Here is a 26,284-nt window from a genome sequence, read left to right as displayed (position 1 = left end):
TCCTCGTCACCCTGTGTATTAAGTCTTTGTGTGTCCTTTGTGCTCTGTTGGATCATTGTATTCCATTTGCTGTGTGTGTAAGTGTGTTTGTGTGTGGAGTCTACCCTGTTGTATCTGTGTTCCAGATTTGATATCCTGTTAATTTGCTTCATCTTCATTCTGGACTTCGTTTTTCCTGATGCATTCATGACTCCTTTTGTCGGTATGAACTTTATTTTAGTTTATTAAATCCTCAAACTCTCTTCTCTTGTCTCTGCAAGTGAGTCCAAACCTTGCAGCCCATGTGACAGAAGTCTGATATAACTGAGATATGATACGAATATCTGAAATTTGTGATATCCATGACCACATTACCAAGTTTCCGTGACAACTATATACAATTTTGATACCATGGAACCAGCACCAAGCCCCTAGGAAGAGGGACATGTCTCAAAGCCACCATGGGCTTAGTGGATAAGGGTGGAACTGCACCCCATGGCCCAGAAAGACTTTTCACATAGACTTTGCATGTCGAAAGAAACTTCTATATTTCAGCAGATCATTTTTTTCAACTTATCAGCCCGATCACTGAAAGGGTCCTTGTTTAAAATGTCACGTGTTTAACATTTTTAAAGTCACAAGTAGTTGACTCCAGAGTTATTTAACTATCATGATGAACACGCATAATGAACGTGAGCAGACCTGCGCCCGCCCATGTTGCCGTGCACTGGGCACGCTCATATGACGGTTCTCCCAAGGTCCTTTAGCTGTAATAATGGATATAGCTAATGGTTGTAATTCACCATGTGTTCTATTACATCCGAGAGATGTATGGATGTATGACGCTGTCAAGCCTGTAAAGTGGATGTAACGTCATTAGCATTTTCCCAAACTGCCAGGGCTATCGGCTAGTAGCTAACATCAGCGGTAGCTAGCATGGATGTATTAAGTGAACGGTAACACAGCTAACACAGCTGTATGCCTACATATATGCCAACGTTAACTACAGACATGGTAGGGCTGTATGCTGTAAAGCCTGTATCGCGGATTGGATATGAAGCCATTGATGTATTAAGGGAAGCTCTGTTCACGAAACTGCAGGCTAACCTCAGTAGCTAGCACTAGCTTATAGCTAGCTAGTAGCACTACACAATCATTACATCTCCTTGGTTGTCTACATCCATCATTTTTTTAGATAAGCATGTCAAAGACCAGGAACAACGAAAACACAATGTTTGACGTCAATTAATCTTTTAGACAAGGAAACGGAAAGTTCATGAGTTTGCCATGTATACCAATGAACTATACTTGTATGAGACACAAGAGAGAGAAGCTCATAAACAAGCATGTTGCTACAGGTTACTACGACAACACAAACAAAGCTCCATGATTGCTTTATGCGCTTTTGAGCACTCTCATTGGAATGTACGGGGCTTCCCGCCAAACGCTGTATACAGTACTCTTAATATATCCATGACCAGTACTGGAATAGTTTTTTGGCAGACTGAGCTTATAGAAAATGTATTGTATTTGAGTATACCATTTAAAAAAAAAAAATGAAAACAAGTGAAATTAATAATGAATGTGATATTTCAGGAGCTGTTTTATATTATGTTTCCTGTATTTCTAAGCAGATGTTCTATGCTATAGTCTTACATTTAAAAAATCCTGGAATTGCCCCTGACTATGAGTGAAAAGACTACAGAGTGACTCCAGTTGACTCTGAGCGCTACACAGGCCTCATGTATTCCAGATAGTATTTTAATACATTTTCCTGCATGCATTGCTCTCCTGTCCTGCTTTAGACGTCTCATTCCTTGAGCACTGTGCTAAGAAGGGTAGCAAATGTGAATTACAGCTAAGCTACTTAACCACGATGAATTAAGGCCTCACATTTGAAAATTTGATACTGAAATGACTGTCATTATGTTGCATTATGTGTGAGCGTAATGATTGCTTTGGCGCTGTTTGAAGACAAAGGACGACTCTGGATGGAAAGTACAGTCAGAGGAGAAGTTGATTTCATGGCTGTTAATGATTTGTGAACTTCAAACCTTAATTTAAGCAGCTGTCGTACCCTGCCATTTCACAACTTGTCTTTTTGAAAGCTACCTAAATAGTAATGCATCTGCAAATGATTTCTCTTTCTTTGGACACAAAGTGAACCATATTATCCACAGAGAGCTTCTTGTCAGATAGAAAAAATAGCTTTTTTTGGGCTTATGTTTGCTTTGTACAACATGTGCTTCAGTTAGGAACAAGTAAGAGAGAACATACTGTAAAGGCTTAAGTTGAATAGTGTTTTAATCTTTCATCACTTTTTAATGGATTTAACGGCTTTGGAGAGCAGAACTACACATTTTGAAATTGTATGCATCTTTTAGCAAATGTAGCAATAGTTGGATATACTGTACTCACGCAGAGTTTTCTTTGGCATCTGTTATGTTTTTGTGGGTACAAGATTTGCACCAAACTTCAAGGGTGTTGACAAAGAGATAAATTGCATACCAAGATCGGGGACCACACAGTAACTGTGACCACATTTTCTTCACAGCTGTATTATCAAACTACCAAAACAGACACATGGAAAATGGGACTGACTTAGCCTCCATTTTTTTAGGATGTGTCCAAGATTGCACACAGTGCCGAGACCAACTGGACCTGTTATTAATTCTCCATCAGTTTTAGTTTGGATGCCTGAAAGTCAATTAAAGGAAACTTAATTGAATCAGCCCCAGGACCCTCCTGAAACAGGAACTCAAATGAATTGTGCTCGAGGACGGATGGCAGGAAAGTGAGGGAGGGCATGGAGGTTAAATAAAAAGGGTGAAATTACCAAGAGTCCAAGTCTTTTCTTGGAAAAATGGCTACAGACTGACCCTTCTATGATGTAAATTACATTTTGTGTGCAAACCAGATGCTGTTATTTCTTTTTTTCTTCTTTTTTTTAAAGTCTGGTGACATTGTGACTCTTCAGTTTCAATGTGACATACCGTACGTTTCAGCTCAAATTTTGTGTGGTATTTCCAAATACAGACGCTACATTTACATTTTTGGAGTCCAGGGCTTGGGTGCATAAAACTCTGTGCATATTTACAACTAAAAATAAACTCTGCGGCAGACATACTGTTTGTACATTGTTTTTGTCAAAAAAGACTTAATAATTTCCTATTTTAAGTATAAGACTCAGCTTTCTCCTTATATTTAAGATCCTCCTTATCATATCACCTGCTGATATTTCAAGTAAACTTTGTGTATGCTAAGTCTGTTGTATTTGTTTCTCACCGCAAATATAAATACCAGTTTATGTGTGGGAAATAGCGTATGTATTTTTTTGTGCCTTTGCATTGTTCATAGATCTGGCTCCAAGACTACTTGAAGCAGATAAAAAAATTACTCACACTAGGCTGTGTTTCCATGGAAACTGCGCTCACGCAGCTGCGGCAAAATGTGACAGCAACAGTAGCTTGGAAAATCAACGCATTCTCAAGACCAGGGTCGTATGATATTTTACGAAAAGTTAGGCACACTAAAACGTTTGATATCATACAAAAACTAGGAGACGGTCGGCTGGTCAAGAGACATTGGCTACAGAGCTCCATGCTACAGAGCGGCAGTTGCTGTTTAAGCCGCTAAAGGGCTCTGCCACACTGGCTACGGTGCTCTGCATGGTGCACCGCAAGGTCAGGTCAGCGGTAGTTGATGGTTCAGTTACTGGAGAATAGGTGACTGTGCGCCAGGTACAGAGCGCCGCGAGCTGTCGGTCAATTCGGCGGTTAAGTTTATGCAAGAAAAAAGTGAGCGTAACCGCAAAACAACCGTGGATTTGGGTTAAGAACACTCACAAGGAACAAGTATTTCCTTGTCTTTGTTTTCCCCGAGATGTGAACTCCACTCCCTGGCTTGATATTCCTGTGTTTTAACGCCCACCCATCCACCACGATTTCCTGTCTATGTGGCCAGCCGTATCTTAACACAGCAGCACTCTGCAATGTGGCAGAAAAAACATGGACATCATAAAATCTATTAAAACGGACTTTCATTAAAAATAAAACACAAAGATAGGGTTTCTTTACCTTTTTGTCAAATACACAGCTGCAACACATGTACATCAAAAATGACCTAAAAGCCCTATGAAAAAGCTCCTTGTTTTCCCCAACAATAACAGACTGAATAAAAAAGAGAGAGAAAGAAAAATAGAGAAAGACAGAGAGAGAGAGAGAGAGAGAGTGGGACTGGGGGAAGGAGGGTTCATAGAAAAGAGAAAGGAGCGTGCAATGGACTAAAGTGTATGATACATAAACTTTATTTGACCGTAAAGCCGATTGTTACAGGTTATGTAACGCAACATTAAACCATATCAATATAAACTGTTCTGTTGAATCCCATATCTCGTTTGAAAATCAATTGATATAATGTTGGGTTGCACATTAGGTGCTTTGGGGTCCTGTGGAAGTTATTTCGGGGGTTACAATGGGTCTGGAGAAAGCTGCAATACCCTTTTCAAACAGTACAAAATGTAAACGGGCACTCCACTAACTTAGAAAAAAAATTAAAATGTTATAAATATTAAAATAAAATGACACACACACACACACACACACACACACACACACACACACACACACACACACACACACCCTCACCCTCAAGGCCTGGTTCCATTGTCCTGTGAAAGCCATGAGGAGGAATTCCTTTCATGTGTCATCTCCTGTCACAGTACTGTCCTGACAGAGGCTTAGTGACATATGAGAGGCCTCGGCAGAATGTCCTGCTTTTAGTCAAATGAAGAGTCTGGCAGCTGCTGCATTCATCAAAATCAAAGGATAATCTGCTTTCCATATAAAATCAAGTGATGATTAACATTTTTTTTTAAAAGAGGGGGATGGGAGTGTAAATGCTAGCACCTTTAAGGAGACACTTGACATACACAGGGCGGGGAAACAGTGCAGAATTGTGTCAGAAGATATGGAAGTTATAAGAACAAAGTGTAACAACAACGCTTTCAGGTTAGGCTGTCACTTTGTCTGGACTGATTTCTATATTAGTTTTTTAACTGCCCACTGCCTTTAAAACCAGTTCATTTAAATTACTTCCAATAAATGGAAATAAATCACAGAATGGGAACTCATGCTGTAAAATGAAAACACTGTTTTTTCCTTTTGCTAAACCATGCTAATTTATATTTACATTTATTCATTTTGCCCAAAGGGACAAACAAATGAGGTACAATCCAAGTCACAGTAGATCAACAATCAGTACTATATCCATGTGTGTGGAGGAGTAATTCATAAACTAGCACCTTTGCCATGGCTGGAGAAGCACTCAGTAATCTGCTATTAAGAAAAGTAGACAGTTACAGATTTCCAGGTTGCAGACACCCTGGTTGACAATTAAGTCTGCCCAAAACATTGAGCCAAATTTTACAACACCTTCAAAGATACAGTTATAAGTTATGTTCATACACTTGTGGTCTTTTTGACATTAAAGAGTTGACTAGTGTGCTTTTGTAGTGAAGAAAAAAGCTGGCATTGTTTTTATTCCAAAAAGCAGCCAAGAGTGACTTGGATACTGGATACTAGGACACTACAACTACTTCTACAGTATCCTAGCTAGAGGGCTATGTGGAGCGCTGCTAACATTAGGTAAAACAAAGTGGTGGAGCATGCTAGAGAAAGAACCAAGAGAAAGAGTGGTGATGCTAATGATAAATAATGCGAAGCGAGTTACCTATACAGGAAGCAGCTGGTCATACTGTATTCTGTCTTGTTGTTTCCTGTGTGAAAACGACGGGTCTTGCTCATCGGTCTGGCTACTCCGCTCGTCATTGGCCAGCTGTCAAAAAGCACTAGATGGGGTGGCCTCTAGCTCGCCCAGTAAGAGAATTCACTCCATGTTGGCTGAGTCCTGCAGCAGCCCAGGTTCGAATCTGAGCTGTGTGTCGTCCCCCATCTCTCTCTCCCCCTTTTATGTTTATCCACTGTAATAAAGGGAAAATCCCCAAGAAACAGCCTTTAAAAAAAAAAAGCACTAGACATAGATTTTTTATTCTGAAAACTTTTTTCCTGACAGGAAATAAAAGCCACCCAGTTCTCAATATGGCTCAAACAGTTACATGTGAGGAACCCCTCATGGTACCAAGAATTACTATTTTTTATTTGGAGTGCATCATTAGACACAGTCTGTCCTCCTGACCCCAGCTCTGTTTCGGACCAGGGCTAATCAGAGCCAAGGAAGGGAGCTGTGAATGTGCTTCCTCCTTCAAAATCTCAAACCAGTGTCCACCGGACTCCAATCAAAGGGAGCGGAGGCTATTAGGCGGCTCTGGACCTCTTTTCTTTATAATTAGACCCTCCTGGATAGTCTGAGCACCAGCTAGCCCTCTGCTATTTGTGGTAGGCCTAATTAGTCCAGAATGTGAGCTGTCAACATGCAAAACATCGTGCTAGTAGGTCCACAATGCCCAGGCACCCCCACTGTGTTCAACAACAAGCACCTAGCCTTGGCCACTGGAATGCATTAACTTTCTCCTCTCTTTTTTTTCCCTCGGCGACTCGTGTCAAATCCAGGTCCCTCAGAACAAAATCTTAATAATTAACTGGCAAATTTGAACATGATTGCTTGTGACACACCTACTCTGGTAATTATTGCTTTGAGGCCATGTGCTAATGAAATTAATGCATTCATTGCCCCAACACATTAGCATAACTCATACAAATGGCCCACATTCGAGATCACGCTGCAAAAGTGGAAAAAACAACATACAAGAAAAAGCAGCATCGACAAGAAAAAAACAAGCTAGAAACTGAAATGGCTGGCACATTGAGTTGCAGATTTTATGATGAGCACAGCTTCCTTAACGTCTTAATAGCTAAAGCCTCTTAATGTTAACCAAGGGTGATTGCAGTTATGCATTTCAAAGTGATAGCAGCGCAGGCCCAAATGATTATCACTATCATCATTACAGTCATTGCTGATGTACATATACATCTCTTTGAGGACAAATATTAAATGGCTGTGCCATTGCAGACATTAAAATGTTATTATACTGATGCATTAACTTACTGTGGCAGAGTTCATATCAATATACAGTAGACGCTTCCCAACAATCATTCTCTAAATGGCACTGCTGCCACTTGCAGCAGTCACCAGTCCTGCCACTAAACCCTGTTCATGTCTGTTTGGACTCTCAGTGGCATGTCCCTGCTCGGCATTAATAATTGATGACAATGCCATTGGTACAATGGACTAAGACAACTGCAACGGTCAGTTAGAGATGCTGCAAAAGTGCAAGAAATGTTCCCTCATAGGTAAAGAGCAGAGATGGTTGTAACGCCTAAAAAATGTGTTTGCCTGCAGCAGAATACTGTCAGGGAAACGGGAAAAATGAAAATGACGTCCATTTAAACAACATTGAGTTACATTATTAAAGTCAGGTAGGGGTCTGCAGGTTAACAAGACAGCTCATGGTAGTAGTTTAACCTCTATTAATATATCATGGGGACTTTTTTTTTTTTTTTTTTTACAAATCTGTACACTACAGCACAGAATCATTTAGGTCAAGTTAGGTCCAATGCATACTATTTAATTAAGTACAATAGTGCAGCATGTTGACCAGATTTTTGGTAAGAAGCAGTTTGTTTTGACTTGGTTTTGTTGCAAATTTGAAATTATTAAAAACAATAAATGTAAGTGATGTAAATATTTTATAACATAACCCTGTGCATAAGTGTTCTCCAGCTTTTGGCTTGAACTGATGATGTCAGTACTGTGACCTGATTTGTGTACTTTCTGTGTTGGTGGGCACTACACATTTTTGTAATATCACTTACCTTTTTTCCCCAAAGGCCACACAGGAAGTTATATTTATATTTAGAATATATTTTGCACAATTCAGTACATTGACCATACACGTTCTAGCCATGCTAGGTTTTGACATAGTCTTGTTATAATTTGTGACAAATACAGCACTGAATGTGCAGGAACTGGCAATGACTTAAAGTGCCCATATTATGCTCATTTTCAGGTTCATAATTGCATTTAGAAGTTATATCAGAATATGTTTAAGTGGTTTAATTTTCAAAAAACACTATATTTTTGCACTAAATTTTTGTTGCTCTACATGTTGCGGCAGCTCCTCTTTTCACCCTGTGTGTTGAGCTCTCTGTTTTAGCTACCGAGTGAAGCACCTCAGTTCTGTTACATTTTTGTTTGGAGTCACAGATGTGCACTACCTATTTTAGCACTACTACTATTAGGAAGAAGAGTATGAGTGAGTGCTATGCTAGCAGCTAGGTGAGCATCATAACCTGTGTTACAAAGTGATGCTTGTTTGTCATGGTAGTAAAGGCTGGACTACAAAAGAGCTGTTTGGAGCAGTTTGTGAACAGTGTTTTCTGTTGGAAAATGGCCCACATTTGGGGGGGACTTTGGCCTTTTTCACTTTGTAAACCTATAAAGTGCACACAAAAAAAAAATTATAACACAATAAAGAAAAGCCTAAAGCATAAAATAAGCACTTTGACAAATTAAAAGTAAATAAAATGTAATGTTTGGTGGAAACCGGTCTTTATATTGGCAATAAGTTAGGCTAACTAGCTTCTACTTTATGAGAGGAAAGCTATTAACTTGTTAGTCTTGCTGGATAGGAGAAAAAACGCTTTGGGTTGTTTTGCATTTCTTTAAACCAATCCCAAATGCATTGAGTGATGGTGGCTCTGCAAAATAGTTGGGAAGGAACTTGTTTTAGTGGAATATGTGCACCCTGCAAATAAACATTCAATATTAAATAAAGTTAACTGTTCAAACAATACGGTAACCTGAGATATTTACTGGATCCATGGTTAAACGTCATTTGCTCTTACCAGTGTATCGCCGTGTGTACAGGACAGCCATAGCTATCCAACCAAGTGTCCCAATATGTTCCAGTTAGAGAGTAAATGCCGTAAACATATTCTTTGTCAATCTTTACAATAATTCTACAAAAGAACCAAAAACACCTGTCGTATTGCACGATCCAAAGTTTATTTAAACCTTGCTTTTTTTCAACGTGAAACGTGCTAACTTTAAGTTTATAGTTTCAAGGGATTTTGATGGAAACACACAGAGATCTGAAGGTGAAGGAAATCCAGCGTGTGGCCATGTACTTCAGCTGATTAAGACTAGTAACTTGCTAACTTTAATACTTTGTGAGTTTCAAGAGTTTGGTCATTTACTCAGCAGGTGATAAAAATAAAGAACGTAAATTTACTTCTAATGATAATCAGTGAAGCTGAAGTCGGACAGCTAGGCTAACTAGCTAACACCTCACTAACTAGTGTACACCTTCCAAGTGGAAGTTCACTAACCTAGTTAGGTTACCAGTGGAAGGTAATTTATGTCCAAAAGCAAGCTAATAAGCCTAGCTAACTAGCTTCCACTTTTTGAGTGCAATACAAACTAAAGGGAGAGCTGTCTTACATTGCTAATGGTTGATAACAAACGCTACGTCGGCTTGTGTTATCGTTTGTTTGATATACAATTATGAGGATTATGACTCCAGTCAGTAGCACGCCACCAAAGTTAACAGCATGGGGGATTCAACTTTAAATGTTGTTTCTACAAATAGGTTATCCTCTTTAACATATAATGATATTGTGGGTATCATTATAGTTTAAATTGAATTCCAATTCCGTTCAACTTTAAAATCCATGTTCTAAAAACATACTCATCATCCTTTTGGGAAAAAAACTGCAGCTGTATGTAATAGAGACATAATAGAGACTTTGATCCAATAAAGCAGTACACTCTGGACCAATTGGTCTTTGACCCCAAATGGAGACAAAGACAAATTCCTAGAAAAACAATCAGTAAGACTTCCCCATGGACTAAATGTTTCATTAAATTTTCATCAGTGTGTGAATCTGTTTGTGTGTGTGTGTGTGTGTGTGTGTGCGTGCGTGTGTGTGTGTGTGCATGCATGCGTGCGTGCACGATTTCATGTTTAAAAAACATCTTGAAATTCTGAAAGGTCGTTGTCAGAGTAACTGTGACATTTGCTTCCACTGAGTGGATCCCTTCCATACATACACACAAGAACAGACAGCAAAGATCACACTGTCAACCCGCCGCTGTGGAGCAAACAATGAATAAAACACTCAGTAGCCAGCATTTGATGCTTTGACCCACGGCACAAGCATGAATACATACAACACATCAACAGCACACTTCCTAATCTGAGATGGTTAGTAATGTAGCCACCTTATCCAGTATGCAGCCCCATCTGTGATGACACATCAGCTCCAACATTTCACACGAATAAACTCACAAACACAAGACACAATGTGTTGATGGAAAATTTGCATTAGCAATGTACCACAGGAAAGCGTGATTAATTTCTGCTCATGAAATGAATACAGATTTGGTCATTACATGGCTTGTATCCTTTGCCAAATATTGTAATGTTTCTCCCTCCTTTTTTCACAGCAAGTGTTCTGCTGCAATAATAAGGAATATAAGACAGCTTACAGCTCATAAGCAACACAACTGCTGGAAAATCAGCTAAATCACAGAGCAAAACAAAGACCTGATTGCTCATTAGTATTATGGATCAGCTCTGTTTAAATCTGTTTTTGTAAGATGCAGTCACTGTTTAATGACTTAAACGGTGTTTGCTTAAATGCTTGCTACCTACATTTCACACAGGAAGATTAAAAGAACGAGACATCATCAGATCCCTCATTGAATTTGTATAATACCCTCCCTCTCCCACACACACACACACACACACACACACAAACACACCCCTATTAGTGTACTTACCTTGGCTTTGCAGATAATGCAGCGCAGCCTGTCTTCGCTCCCAAATCCCTGTAAGAAAACAATATATAAAAGTAATTTAGTGACAGTGAAACATCTAAAGTTCTAAAGCTGGACTTTAGAATAGCATGCACGAGTAACAACTCATTTGTTTCTGTTTTGATCAATAAACTAATTATAATTGTTTGCTAAATGTAATTGCATCTCTAACCTAAAGCTGTTAAAGACGTCAACACAATGACAAAATAGGAAACACAACCATATTTCAGAACTGTCATGTTAGAAAACACAACATTTCACATTGTTGTGCTTTGACAAGAGTTCTGTTTAAGTTGTGTGTGTTTTATCCAATGTTGTTGTGTTTTGCACCTTAGGGCCACTGTAGTTTCGTAATTAATAGATGGACATGCATAACTAAATGTTTTAATGCACACACTTAATGTACCACTTCACACGACAGAACTGCACATGAAACAAAAATAATGTTGGCAATAATCTTCAAGCTGGTGCTAACTATCTGAATATGCTAATAGCAAGAAAATCAGTTGTCCAAACACAAACTGCCAAATCCACTGCTAATATGCGTGGCATGTAGGAGCACATTTTGATAGATGTTAATGGCATATAATTATAGAACACTGTCATTAGGCAATGTGATTTTTATAAAGAGAACCATTGCCCCTGGCACTATGGCCTGATTGCTGTGAGTGTTGGGCTAATGAATGTAAACCAATTCTGTTTGCGGTGATGAGAATTATCAACCCATGAGTGGGCTGTTGGTGGGAGTGGAGGGGTGGGGGTTGGTGGGTTACATGTCGGCATTTAAACTTATCTTCTCACTATGCTTTTTATGTGTTCACACTGGTTAATGCTTAACTCTCCAGCAAGTTGGCTCCATTTTCAAACCCCGCTTCTCACTTCTTCCCCCCCTAACAATAATGTATTTTATTTAAGATAGATCGGGTTACAAATTCGGAAGAGCATTTTTTTTTTTGCAGAATATTATTCCTATTAAATTGAGTAGAATAGAAATAAAATACATATTATATACTGTACATCAGTTGGGATAACAAGTGTGGTATACTATTACTTTCCAAAAGCCTGCGTCCTTGCTCTGTATTTTCTCAAGCCGTCGTTGGGCAATGAGACACACCAGGCCACACTTGGCTGGTGTGGTACAAGCCATACAGTCCCCCCGTGCCCTTGTACTTTGTGCTGCGAGGGGTTTCACCCCTCTAGGAATGCACTCCGTATAATGAGGGTCGGGGGTCAAAGTGCTGCCGCGCCTGGAGGCCGGGATCTCCTAGGCACACTCACTCACTGACTCTGTCCCTATATTTAAATTCTGCCTCAGGACATGTTTTTCAAAGGGCATCTCCTAACTAGTTCCTGGTTACTAATTAGTTTTGTGCCATGCTATTTGTCTTTGGGAAGCTGAAATGGGGAAGGAGAGGGGGGCAAAAATGAGGCAGTCTAAAAAAAGATAGCGTATGGTTTGGCTCAGTGCAGATGATAGTCATTCAGATAGTCCTCAGCTGCAAACATGCTGAAGTACGTATCAACAGTTGTGGGAATTAATGCCAGCGCTGTTTTATTATGTTTGAATGCAGCCTGTTTTAGTGACAACATCTGTGTGATACTGTTGTGGGTGAAATTAAATAAGGACGTGGAATTTGCCCTTTTCTTTTTCAAGCTGCTTTTAGGAGTGCTAACGGTGCATGCTATCACTTCCAGCTGGCTAGCTCTGTCTCTCTCTCGCAAGTCAAATCATTATTGGATTACATTTTGTGGCTTCATAAAATGCGGTTAAGAGGCACTTTAGACATATGTGCATGACCTGCTTTCCAGAGATGGCTATCAGAGCAAAAGTGACAGGTCAATTGCTGATTTCTGTTCTGTAAGAGGGAAAGGGACTCCCTACCCTAAGCACTCTAAAAGGTTGCACACTCTCTCTCTCTCTCTCTCTCCCTCTCTCTCTCTCTCTCTCTCTCTGTGTCTCTGTGTCTGCTTCTCTCATACACAAAAAACTAAAGTAGTCTCGTAGCATCAGCACACACTCTCAGCAGAGAGTGGTGTTCTGTGCGTACGTGTGTGTGTGTGTGTGTGTGTGTGTGTGTGTGTGTGTCTGAATATAATTGTATAGTGGGAAGCCACACACTTAATGGAAGTGGCTCTTCACTCTGACAGATGGGTGGTGCAGATGAAAGGTCTGCTGTAGCATGATGTCTACCACTTGTGGAGTATCCAAAGAGACCCAAACTCACAGGAGTGGAGGGCACAGCAGCAAACCATTCAACAGCAGACACACATGTGGTACTTAATCGATATACAATTATTGTATGTGATAATAACTAATTAATATACTATGTACAGTATATTCTGATACAGAGTTAGAGCTGGATGTTATTATTTAGAGTTGCATTCTGTGCGTACCACACATGGAAATACAGATATGTATAGTCCAAAAGGGCTTAAGTGACACACATTGAATTCCTTTTCCCTGTAGCTGCTCTTAGGCTCTCTAGTTAAAGCTGTACTTGAGCGATGTAATTCAATTCAATTCAATTTTATTTATAGTATCAATTCATAACAACAGTTATCTCAAGACACTTTACAGATAGAGTAGGTCTAGACCACACTCCAGAATTTACAAGGACCCAACAGTTCTAGTAGTTCCTCCAGAGCAAGCAACAGTGCGACAGTGGCGAGGAAAAACTTCCTTCTATGCAGAAACCTCGGACAGACCCAGACTCTTGGTAGGCGGCGTCTGACGGGCCGGTTGGGGTTAGTGGAAATAACAAAAATAGAAAAAATAGTAGTAGTAATAATAGTAGTTCATGGCATAGCAGGGCACTGTGCGGCATTTCAAAGCACAGCAGGACGTAGCTGGACCATGGCGACAGCTGCTACAGTATTGCACTTCCATATAGCTGGGTGAATAGATATAAAAGATTTTGATCAATATTGATGTAGTCTACATCCACGTTGTTTCACTTCCAGGATTGCTTTGTTGCTGCCGAAAATTTCTCCGGATTTCACCCTTTTTGGCCGGATGTATAGTACTATCCGCTTTCTTTCTTTCTTTGGATAACCTTGCATGTTGAAGTTGGACGTGGTGATCTACATGAGTCAAAACTCTTTACATTCTGCAATCAGTGGCGAGTAAGGTATTTGTTTATTATCATACAGCATTTTGAGGCATTTTATTTGAAAGGACAGTTGAAGACATGGACGGGGAGAAAGTGGGGTCGGAGGTCGGAGTCGATCTCGGCCTGCTGCATTGAGGAGTAAACCTCTGTTTATGGACGCCCGCTCTACCAACTGTCCTATCCGGGTGCCAGTAAGGAAGGTTTTTGACAAGTTGCAACTTGTGAGTTGGAATTTTGAACTCGGGTGGATTTCTGAGGTCTATGGTTACCTGCTCCTCAGATCTCTGCAGGGTAAATCCAGACAGCTAGCTAGACTATCTGAGTTTTCTGTTAGACAACTAAAACATATTTTGAACTTACACGGTCCACCAAAATAAGTTCCTTCCTGAGGCTTTTTTGCAGCTGCCCGTGGACAATTGTGATTGGTTTAAGAAACGACAATAATCCAGAGCACGTTTTGCTGTGTGGACTAGCCAGACCCTCCTTTTAGCAAAGCGAGACTATTAGTAGTACAGCAGATTCCCAGATATCCTGACTTTAAGTCGCTAGCATGGATCAAGCTCCGTAAATACTGGATACTACACTTTCCTAAATCCACTTTCCTGAATTTGCTGCGACGTGTATGTCCAAGCCTGTCTCCACCTTCCACCTGGAGGTTGTCAGCTCTGTGTCTGCCTGGTGCATGGATCTTGTGAACTGGACAGTAAGGATAACTAAGATAGTGGAAAGGGGATTGTTGCGATTATGCCTTCTCAAAACGCAACACAGTTTCGTGGATTAAAGTGTTGCGCTTTCGGTTTCATATCACTTATCGTTACTTTCCATTGCTACTAAACTAATATTGTGAAATTGATGGACCACAACAAGTTAAAACTCACATGTTTATTATGGCTTTGTAAAATTAATATGGCAAACGTGTTTATAAAAACGCATGCCAAAGATAAATATTAGCATTTAATTGGAGTAATGTTACTGGGAAGTACAATATTTACTCTCTTTTTAGCTCTGTTTTGGTCTTCACAAACACCTGGCTCTTTAGCTGTTAAATGTTCACCAGCTGGTTGCTAACTTGGCCAGTTTGGTGTTTGGTATTCATACTTTCCAGTGTGTTTATTGTTGCTGATGACAGTGGTTGCTAGCTAGCTACCAAGTCAAAAATAAAAACTATTCGTGATATTGATGTTTTGTTCTAATATTGTATTTGAGAATTTAAACAATGAAGATAGCGCTAATATTAGAATCGCAAGCCGTTATGACGGGGTCCAAGCCTCCCAACTCCATTCGCCACTAACACGAGCCGCCCCAGACCAACAGGGGAGCGCACAAAAGCATAACGGTGGGGAAGTAAACCTCAGCAAATATCGTGAGGTGGGAGCCGTAAGGTCTGCAGTAGGTTGCCGTTGCAAATATCCCATTAACCCCATTGATTGAGTAGAAGGGCCAAAACTGGTCTACGTTTTTCTGAAGCGCCCCCTAATTGCCCATCTTCGCCAAATTTGGTACAGAGCCTTAGAGCGTCATGCCAAACAAGCATCACAAGGTTCATGTTGATGGCATTTACTGTGGCAGAGATATCGCAATCGCAAATTTCCTATTCAAATTGATTGAGTTATTGGCCAAAACAAATAAAAACGTTGATTATAGCTCCCCCTAATGGCCGGTCTTTTTCTGAAAAAAAATAATTTTGCCGAGATCTGATATGTGTTTGGTACCTAAGTAGTAAAATTAGTTTGGTCATCAAATGCGCATACTTCAACAAAACAAAATTCTTTTGATGATGTTTCTCAGGGCAATCTGGAGATGCTAAGAAACAGGTTTAATGTAGATCGGTTGCACGGCCTAGGAGCAGTTCGAAAAAAGTTGCTTTTGTTCATTGCGCAATATTGCAAAAAATATTTTAAGCACAAATGGGCGTGGCCTATATTATGTGATCAGGTTTGATTCAGTGAACACGTGATGTAAGGTTATTTAAGGTGCAATGTGTAATGTAGGAGTTAAAGGCAAAAACACAGTATGGTGCCACCAAGTGGTCCACATGTGGGATTTTTTTGTACGTGAGATCCATGATCCATTGTACATCTACCCTGTAAATCTAAAGTTGTTCACATTAGTGTAAGAGGGTCATGGCAAACAAAAATCTAAAGTGTTGCGTTGATAGCCTTTATTTTGGTCGAGATATGGCAAAGTGGGTGTTTTCATAGTTAGCTACACAAATCTGTTTGTGAGTAACATGCACAATTTTATCCTACAAATATTCTTTAATTAACTTTTTGTCAGGTCAGTCTGGAGATGCTATGTGCCAAGTTTTGTGCATATCAATCGCATGCTCTAGGAGGAGGAGTTAGAAAAAGTAGATTTTCAATATATCTGGATTTTTCACGCATAAAAGTCTAGGGTGAAATGAGTGTGGTCTATATCAGGCTATATTCAGTTGGATTCAGGGAACATGTGCATTCAAGGTTTTTGAATGTCTATGTACGGTTTGGGAGTTATAGGGCCAAATCCGTTTTTTTCCTGCCATAGCGCCACTTAGTGGAAGAAGTACAGCATACTGTAATATTTCACCGGTAATAAGGCCCAAATAATATTATTAAAATAAAGAAATTAATAACATGATAACATCTAAATAAATGTTGATAGATGTAGTAATATAGTTTTGTTTTTTTAAATATCAATGACAAAGCATTCCTGCTTCCTTGATAATAAGACCAAAATAATAACATTAAAAGAAATACATATAAACCATAATAAGATTTCTTGAAAAAGTGTTGATTAAAACCGTGGTTTTAGGGCTAAAAATACCAATAATAGCAGCTTTTCTGCTGTAGCCTGACAGGCAGAAAGAATTGTGATGGGATCACGAATGATGCTTCCCATTGAAATACATTAGTGTAAAAAAAGTGCTGAACATCACAATAAAAACGAGAGAAATGTGTCTGTGTACACAAATCAATAGATTAAATAAGGATTCTAAAAACATCTATCATGCAAACTATCAAGCTCCAAAAGTGCATTTTCATGTTTATGTGACATAAAGTTTAGTTTTGGAAAGAATTGCAGCTGAGGGTTAAAATATCTACAGTTAAAATTTACATTTTTACTTCAACACTTCTTCACTTACTTTTGAACTTTTAATTTCTGGGAAAAATCCTTCTACAGTACATAGCTAATTATACATTTTCACAATTCTGGCAGCAGCAGTTTGCTGGAAACTAATGGAGGAAGAGTAATTAGCATGAGCAGCAATAATAACCATGACTGAACAGAAATAAATGTATGCCACCTACAGAAACTCACATTTCATTAACTGAGAAGAGTGTAAAGTGATATTTTGGAAGGAGCAGTGCAAAAAACAACACATCAGTGGCCGCAGTATTAATACAACTGCTGGGTTAAGGAGTGCTACACATGTTAATAAGCCATTTTGTGGTATAGGTGACAGGTGTCGGGTGAATGATAGCTTCCTGGATTCCTACCAGTCCATTATGAGGCCCTTCTCCCGGTTTCAGCTGTGCTTCAACAGTATAACAGTGACGTGTTATCATTGTTTGCAACCCTCATTAAAACTAATTGGTATTGCTATTTGAAGGCTGGCTCATTACCTTGAGGCAAACAGCAACATTTTGTCTCAATACAGAATGCTAACATGGCAAACTAATTTATTCACTTTTAGAAGACCAAGAAACATAGGTTAAGATTTTGGCGGGGATGTCACCCTCAAAAATATGATGGGGGTTCAAAACATGTATAGAAAACGATACCTGTTTACTCGTACTACATTGGGGGGTTAAAGAACCCAGCGGGACCGACACAAATAAAGATAGATTCATGTCCATTTAAATTTTGGAACCTCTGGCTTTAACAAGGTCTCATTCTTTAATAGATGTGTTGTTGAGATGCACATGATTCCTAAAAAACACATCCTGAAACACGTGATATTTTGAATATGCCAACAGTTTTCAACAATGCAGAAGACTAAAAATGTCCTTTACATGAATAGAGAAATTTGCACCATAAATTGTTGCAGAAAAAATCCCCAGAATGCAGCAAATGAAGCTCAAAATTATATTACATAATATATCTATAACCTCCAGACCCCCCAGTTATCCCTCCCATGTTGAAACAAAACCTACGCCAAAGAAATGTTGTCCTTCAATTTCTGACAAATGGCTGATGAGGAATAACAGCTAGACAAAAACATCAAAGTTTCCTACATGTAAAGTCTTTCTTACCTTCTGGATCCACGTGGACAGGCACACGTGATGGGCAAGTAAATTCTTGCAGTTACAGAAATTCCTCAGTGGGTCACTGGCTTGAAGTTCAACATCCGTGCATATAAAGCACTCTGACGTCTCTGTAGCAAAAGAGGACAAGATTATGAATGGTGTCGCACTGATTTCACAGTGCATCAAAAGCTATTTGCAGATTCACGTGAAGATGCATTGCTGATAAGGAAATGGTTAATTGACTCATGATTTATCATTGCGCTTTTTTTTGACAATGGATTTTGCAAATATTCCCACTTATACTGCAACTTATTTGCTAATAGAGAATTCAACAACACTGTACAGCTCCCACGAGCATTAGACCTTTATTTTGATCCCAGTGGGAGTGCCGCCAAAGTGAACCCGTTTTCTATGTAGTGATTAACTTCACCTGCTAGAATGTAATTTGGCTTTTTTTTGTTTTATTTTATTTGTTCATGTGCAAAATGTAGTTACTTTACCACTAACCAAAATTATAAATTGAAATAAATTTACTTGTATTTTGCATGAAAAACTGCAGGGGAAAATTTTCTGGAAGATGGAAAGATTAAATTGGCAGGCCTGGACCTAATGACCTAATGGCTTACTAAAAAGATGATACAATAAAGTAAAAGCTGTCCTCCCACTGCAGCCTTAGCAATCATAAATGGGCCAATCTGTTTTATGAAAAGTTTGGTAGTTGACTTTATACTGTGTCAGATTCACCAGAAGTATTAGTCAGTCAGAGAATCTGAGTGATACAAGATGTACACCACATAAAGTTCTTATGTTCTTAGTTGTCTGTTTCCATAACCAGTGACATTAGCATTCAGTTGGATTTGTGTTTTTGACTTTAGGTCAAATAGTCAGTATAATTAACTCTGGTTTGATAGCCTCCTCTTGACGGATAACAGCTGTCTGCTACAGCTGGGAATGAGGTTGATGAGAGCGGTGAGACTGAAGCAAAAGTTGTGGAGCCATGACACAAGGACAATGAACTGAAAGCGGCTAAATGTTCTGTTAATGTCAGGCAGCGTATCCCAGCATACATTGGGCAAGAGACAGGGTACGTTCTTCACAGGTCACATTAACATTAACATAGCTTGGTGCCCCAATGGTTAGCACTGTGGCCTCACGGCGAGCCGGTACCTGGTACAAACCCTGTCCCAGGCCTATGTGTGTGGAGTTTGCATTTTCTCCCCGGGTCTGCATGGGTTTTCTCCGAGTGCTCCAATTTCCCCCACCACTGAGAACATGTTCCCCTCCCATTCTATCGAGCTGATGTATTGTGTGTCTACGGCGTAAGGATGCCGTGCATCACCCAGGTGGGTGCTACACAGCCCCCCCCAACCCCGAAGCGCTTTGAGTATCTATAATAAAGCGCTATATCAATGTAATGTATTAATAAAGCTTTAGTGCGTAACCTTTTTCTATTAATGAACAACCTTTACATTCAAGCCATTGCCAAATGAGTTTATACAAAGCTGATTAAGACTATCAGTTCCACACAACTCTCTCTGTATTTCTCTGTGTGGATATGTTCCGAAGATTGTGTCGTCCGGCGACTTTCGCGCGCAGAAAATTGAGTGACGATAATTGGCTCCTCTGAAGAGTCCATTGTGTTTTTTTTTAATCCTCAGTGCCCTCCTTGGCTATTAGCAACTCTGCGTGGAGGATGCGATCAAGGAAGGCTTGTATCATGTGGACAGTTTTGATGTCATTCCTTAGAATTCCTTATGACGGAGACAAAAACTATGCACTATAGCTTTAAATATACACTTACGCAGCTTTCAAAATTTAATAATTTTACCCCATTTGTTTTAATTTCTCAAATCTAATCTTTCTGAAACCTAAAAAAGAATTAACTAAATGTGACAAAGCCTGGTCTGGCAACGGTGTAAAAAGGATCAGGATGTATTAATTGCTAATAACACATTTTTTGCTGCCTTCACAACTTACAGCAACGGATTTGAACTCACAGCTGAAACAATGCCTAATGTCTTGCAGTAAAATCATTTGTCCCACTTCAATTAGGAGTGGACTTAAAAGCTGAGTGGTGGAATACATCATGCGCTAGCTGCCAGACATGCGGTCCTAGCCCAGGGCCTGGGTTTCCCACAAAAACCAGCACCCTGATTGAACAGAAAACTTGACCAGTTAGTGTGGATTTCCAAACAGGAGCTTTTGAAGCGAAATATTGGCCACTAGCTAGAAGCCAGGCGTGTTGGCTCATCTCATAAAAACATTGGGAGACAGCAGTGAGGGCTAGCTGTCATCTGTGCGCTCGTCTGAATGGGGGATAAACTGCTGCCTCAGAGGCTCCTGTCTCTTTTGGGCCTCTCGTTGAACCAAATTGCTTCAGGTGAAAATCTATCTTCGGATGAAAAATCTTTTAATCAAAGGTTGTTTTTTTTTAACGTAGCCCATTGCAGTCTTTGTAAGCAGATTTTATTACTGACCAGGCAGATATCTCACCTCGCATTAATGTCTGTGAGACAAGCTGTGAAATAAATAAAAAAAAAAAAAATAGAAGAAAAGTCAGAAATCTGGCATTTGTTAGATATACATGTGGTCTTGCTTTGCCAGACCTTCTTCCAAATTACAAACAAGTAGATCATCACTAAATAGAAAATGGAATTTTGTTCTACATTGTCACTCTCACGTCAGCACCGTTGTGTTTATGGTCTTGTCAAGAATGTCAACCTGTAACCTTTTAAAGCCCAGGTTTACTTTAGTAGACAGAACAGAAAACTCTGATTGAACAGATAGTCTAGCTAGCTGTCTGGGTTTACCCTGCAGGAACATGACAAGTAGTTAGTATTCCAACTCAAAGAAAGCAGAAGGTAACAGACATATGGCAAAATTTCTGGCGGCAACTGTGCAATCCCGGTAGGGAAGGTCATGGACATTGACTACATGTGTAGTGTTTGGGTGCCACTAGCTTTACCTCCCTGTTACTGACACCAGCCACCTGTCCTCATAATGAAAATCATTCTAGTGAGGCACTTACCAAACAAAATTCATATGTTTGCTTCCTTTTTGTCTGCCTGTCTTAACAATATATCAAGTTCAGTTGGTTTTCACTCATTGTCAAAATAACTTTGTATGTGTAGAAGAGTTTGCAGAAAATAATGGAGCTGTGCAGAGACATGCATATAGATTATGACAGTCTAGTCTGTGTGTTTTAGCAGTCTGACCGAAAACATTTCCAAAAGGTACTGTGATGGCAGGTTCACAAATTATACCCACCAGTCCTTTTTTTTTTTTTTCAAATTTCATTCCCCTGAATCTGTACTGCTTTTACGATCATTATGGCATGCCTTGAGGCACTTCTTGAGCTAAATAACAGATGCACTGCTGCCAAGAAAAGAACTAGAAAACAACATAACAACAGAGATGTAAACATGCGGCGCGTCAATTGTAGCCAAGCTGACACGTCTGCGGGATCTGTGACACCCATAATTAACTGTCAGCGGTGTCAGTGTTCGGCAGCGTTTCACATGAAGGTGAGTGCTCTACTAACTGGCTGAAGCCACCCTCAACGCACAATTTAACAGCTAACAAAACTTCCTCTGTGCAGCAGCAGCAGGGTGATGATGTACTAAAACAAAGTTTGTCACAGAGGACAATGTACCAACAGAAACTCTATCAACAGCTCCCTTTAGACTTTATATTTGGTGGTCAGAAAAATGGCTTTCTTAGTATTAGGTGTATGTCAGTGATGTATTAATTCCCGGCTTCACAGTGTCACAGACGTGAATCATGAGAAAGAAAATGATGTGAGGATAATAGGAGCTGTACTCTCAAAAGAAGTAGTCAAACTGAGAGGTGGTATTAGATGAGTTACAAACACCGTACGGTACACAATACAGTAAACAAATGGGGAAAATGCCAGATTGAGATCATTTAATTGTCCACTGCATTGCTAACGACCTCATTAACAAAAGAATGATGGGAAATCAGCATGGTCTGGGCAAGGAACCGCCTGTGTGACAGCCATCTGGCTACAATGGGGGGTTGGGTTAAGTAGGGGTTGGGGGGGTTGGTAAGTTAACACCACGGCCGTCACGACTTCCAAGCGTAAGCCGACAGCCCCTCTAGATGGAAGCAGTTATTAGTGTTTTACTAACATATGTGAATTCAGATGTTGTTTTTTTGTTCATTTATTTGAGCTGTAATTTGATTCAAGAGTATAGAGTAGACTTATCCACTGAATATCTCTGGATGTTTTTGCCAATATAATTAAAACCGAGATAATTGCTCGAAGGTTGACAGACTTAATGTTTTCTCTATAATTCTTTGCATGTATTACTTTAAATACACACCTGCAATTATCAAGATATATTATCAAACATTTCAAATAAGGGAATCAGTCCAAATTGGCTCAAAACTTTCAGACTTTAATTATGCTACTTTAAGATTATATAATAACAAGCACATAAACTGTTAAAAAATTATGTGAAAATGCAGCTTATCCAAAGTGATGATTTAGATCCGCAATGACAGCAGCATTGGATCAGACTTTGCTAGCTCATATAAGGCATCAGATAATAGATTCATTCATCCCCACAATCTGCATTCATACAAATCATCTAATTATTTATTACTTAAATAAATAATTTAACATGATCGGTGAAGGGCCTTTAATGTTTTAGAGATATGTTCGTAATGTCACAGTGTATTTCCCAATACATGGTGACAGCATAGAAACAACTAATATTTCCCTTGACTGTAAGGGTTCCTAAGTTAAAATAACTTTTCATTTGACAATTTGCAACTCAATACCATCTTGAGCCCGAGGGTGCCATGTCATTTCTCCGAAGCTCCATTGTTCCGACCTCTCAATAACCTGAAAAATTCCCTTTGATCCTACAGCCCACTAGTCCGACGTCCCTTTGTCTTGAAAAAATAAGCCCTCTGCTCCAACATCCCATTGTTGCAACCAGATAGCTAGGCTTTTGTGGATCACCTCCCATAATCTAAACGCTGAATCAACAATAACAAGCAAAATTACTTTTCTCTAGCTTATTAACACATTTAAATGTTTTCACTATATCTGCACTGTTTGCGTGCAGGGTCGTGTTCCGAATTCCCCGCAACGTAAACCCACTTGTACAGGTCCTATCCCCTGACCAATCAGCTATCCTAACCTTAACCAATCAAGGTTCAGCTATCCTAACCTATATTAAAAGCCTAGATGATTGTGTACGATAAAAAACTGCACCTTTGATTCATGACTTAATCATTTCATAACCATAACAAATAGAAATAAACCATTTCCTGTAGCTAAAAGGGAACACTCGTGCCGTCCCAGTAATGTCTTTGGTATCTTCATATCCCTTACAGAAGGTTTTTAAACGTTTTTTGGGGTCTTTGAGAAAAAAAATCCAAACTCTTACATCCAAGATAGTTAAACTCTATGTCCATAATGTATGGATTTTCTGTCTTTTATTGCCGCTGGCATTGATGCTAACTGCAATTTTAGTTTCCCATGATGCTCTGGTAAAGCATTACAACCAAGCAAAAGCTTGTTTACGTCTTGTCAACCAATGGAAGGCTGGTCTGACTATCCATGTGTGTGTGCATCATTACAGATGAAACAAAGATTGTATATAATCAAGAGTAAAGTTCTTCAACAGGGGGTCCGGGACCCCTAGGGGGTCCTCAGAATTACTGAAGGGGGGCCACCAAATTATTGTTAATTATTGTATTTTTTTTAAGTTTAAAAAAGAAATTAAAATGGCTTAACATGAAAAAATGTTATTAGCAAATATTAATCTGCCTATTTGTGGAAAAAAACATTGATAACAGGCTTACTGGCCTATTGGTAAGGTATTCACTAAGGTAGCCATCCACATACACAGTTCATCTAAAGCAGGGGTTCTCAACCTTTTGCAAGCTGGGCCCCCCCAAAGCTGGTTCATTGCAGTTGGGGCCCTAGTGCCCTACGCCCCACACACCACGAACGATAGATAGATAGATAGATAGATAGATAGATAGATAGATAGATAGATAGATAGATAGATAGATAGATAGGCTATTATTTTTAGGCCCACATTATTATTATTATTTATTATCATCATCAGTAGCGGTAGGTATCCTATTATCATTACTAGGCTATTTTTTTATAATTGGCAGTAGTACCAGACTTCTAATGTGAGCTTGAAGATATTATTATTATTATTTTAGTATTATATTAGTATTATTAGTATTATTATGAGTGTTTAGGCCTATCATCATTACTAGCTATTGCATATATTTATGAGGTTACATGCTTTATTGTTGTTATTGTTGTTTATTATTATTATTATATTATCATCATCATCAGTAGGCCTATTATCTACTGGGCTATTGCTATAATTGGGAATTGGCACCAGACCTCTGTATAATTATGCTTTATTGTTATTATCACCAGGTCTAATATAGGCATCATCTGCATTTTTTAAAGAGCTTGCAGTTGGTGAGTTAATGTGAGACCTGACCTGCTTTGCCTTGCAAAGATCCTCAATTCTTGGCTCAATGTTTGATAAACATAGCCTCAAATCATCCTCGATTTGTGCACGTATGTATTTAGTTTTGAGTGCAGTCATTTTGAGAATCCTGCCTCACAAATATGTTGACGCGAAAGGAATATGAAGGTAAATTTAGTGCAAAACTCAGCGCGCAGATGCGATGTGAGCACTTGATAAATGATTGAGAGCTTGTGAAAAAAATCTGTACCCGTGTTTTTTTTCACTTGAGTCACTTTTCCAGTACAACCACAACTCAGTGATTCCAACCTCTGGAATCTGCTGCAGCGTGCTCTCTCCATCACACAGAGGCGAGTCTGCGCTCTCCTTTTTGCAACACTTCTTGCGATACATTTGGTGCAAAACTAATTTGTACCTGCGGACTTAGTCTGTGGAGCTCTGAGCCAACAGGACGTTAGCTAGCTAGCTTTGGCTAACTTGCATCCAGCCCGCTTTTTTTAAATACTGTAAATACCTTTTAATCATCTCAACACTTATAACAGTCCAACTGAAACACTGGCGGTGAGCTCCAGGGTCCTGCAGCCGCAGACGGACCGCAGTCAGTGGGGCTCGGCCAGCGTGGAAACACCGCTAGAAAGTTCCGCTGCCGACCTCGACCTGATCTGATCTCCAGCGGGACAGGGAGACCTCCAGACCCGGTAGCAGCGGCACAGCCCCCCCCCGGAGCCCACCGCCAGTGTTGGTTGAATAGCAAGCTAGCGTTAGCTGACTAACCAACAAGCACACTTACAAATAAATAAAATTTATTTAAAAGTCAGGCGTTATACACACTGATGGCGGTCCGTCCGCGGCTTGCAGGACCTGAGCTCACCACAGTGTTTCAGTGACTGTTAAAAGTGTTAGATAACTAAAATGTATTTATTAATAAGGGTTAGTTCCCTAAATGCAATTCCACCAACACTGGGGTGGGCTCCAGGAGGCTGTGCCGCTGCTACCGGGTCTGGAGCTCTCCGTGTCCCGCTGGAGATCAGATCAGGTCGAGGTCGGCAGCGGAGCTTTCTAGCGATGTTTCCATGCTGGCCGAGCCCCACTGACGGCGGTCCGTCTGCGGCTGCAGGACCTGGTGCTCACCGCCAGTGTTTCAGCTGGACTGTTAAAAAGTGTTGAGATAATTAAAAGGTATTGTATTTAGAAGCGTGCTGGCTGCTAGTTAGCTAACGCTAGCTTTCATGCTACATAAATAAGCCGGACAGAGTCCCTCATCAGGTGATAGAAACCCTACTGTCCCCGGCCGTCCTGTTGGCTCAGAGCTCCACAGACTAAGTCCACAGGTACAAATTAGTTTTGCACCAAATGTATCGCAAGAAGTGTTGCAAAACTGGAGAGCGCAGACTCGCCGCTGTGTGATGCGAGAGAGCACACTGCAGCGACAGATTCCAGAGGTTGGAATCACTGAGTTGTGGTTGTACTGGAAAAGTGACTCAAGTGAAAAAAAACACGGGTACAGATTTTTTTCACAAGCTCTCAAGTCATATTCTACAAGTGCTCACATCGCATCTATGCGCTCTCACTTTTGCACCAAATTTACCTTCATAAGAGGGGTTCACGGCAGCTCCCGTGGTTGAGCACAGTTTTTTTCCCCTCC

General features: G+C 39.9%; 1 protein-coding gene across 1 annotated transcript in view; it reads right to left on the bottom strand.

Annotated features, from left to right (window-relative positions):
- LOC116695065 (uncharacterized) overlaps positions 1-26,284 on the bottom strand; it is a 103,930-nt gene that overhangs the window by 71,513 nt on the left and 6,133 nt on the right. The window contains exons 2-3 of the mRNA XM_032525113.1: positions 18,158-18,279; positions 10,780-10,827 (exon numbers count right to left, since the gene is read on the bottom strand). Of these exons, the coding sequence (XP_032381004.1) occupies positions 10,780-10,827; positions 18,158-18,279 (170 nt within the window). The remainder of the gene's footprint in view (positions 1-10,779; positions 10,828-18,157; positions 18,280-26,284) is intronic.

The sequence above is a fragment of the Etheostoma spectabile genome, chromosome 9, assembly GCF_008692095.1.
Source record: "Etheostoma spectabile isolate EspeVRDwgs_2016 chromosome 9, UIUC_Espe_1.0, whole genome shotgun sequence".
NCBI lineage: Eukaryota > Metazoa > Chordata > Actinopteri > Perciformes > Percidae > Etheostoma > Etheostoma spectabile.
This window is presented reverse-complemented; position numbering and strand designations above follow the sequence as displayed.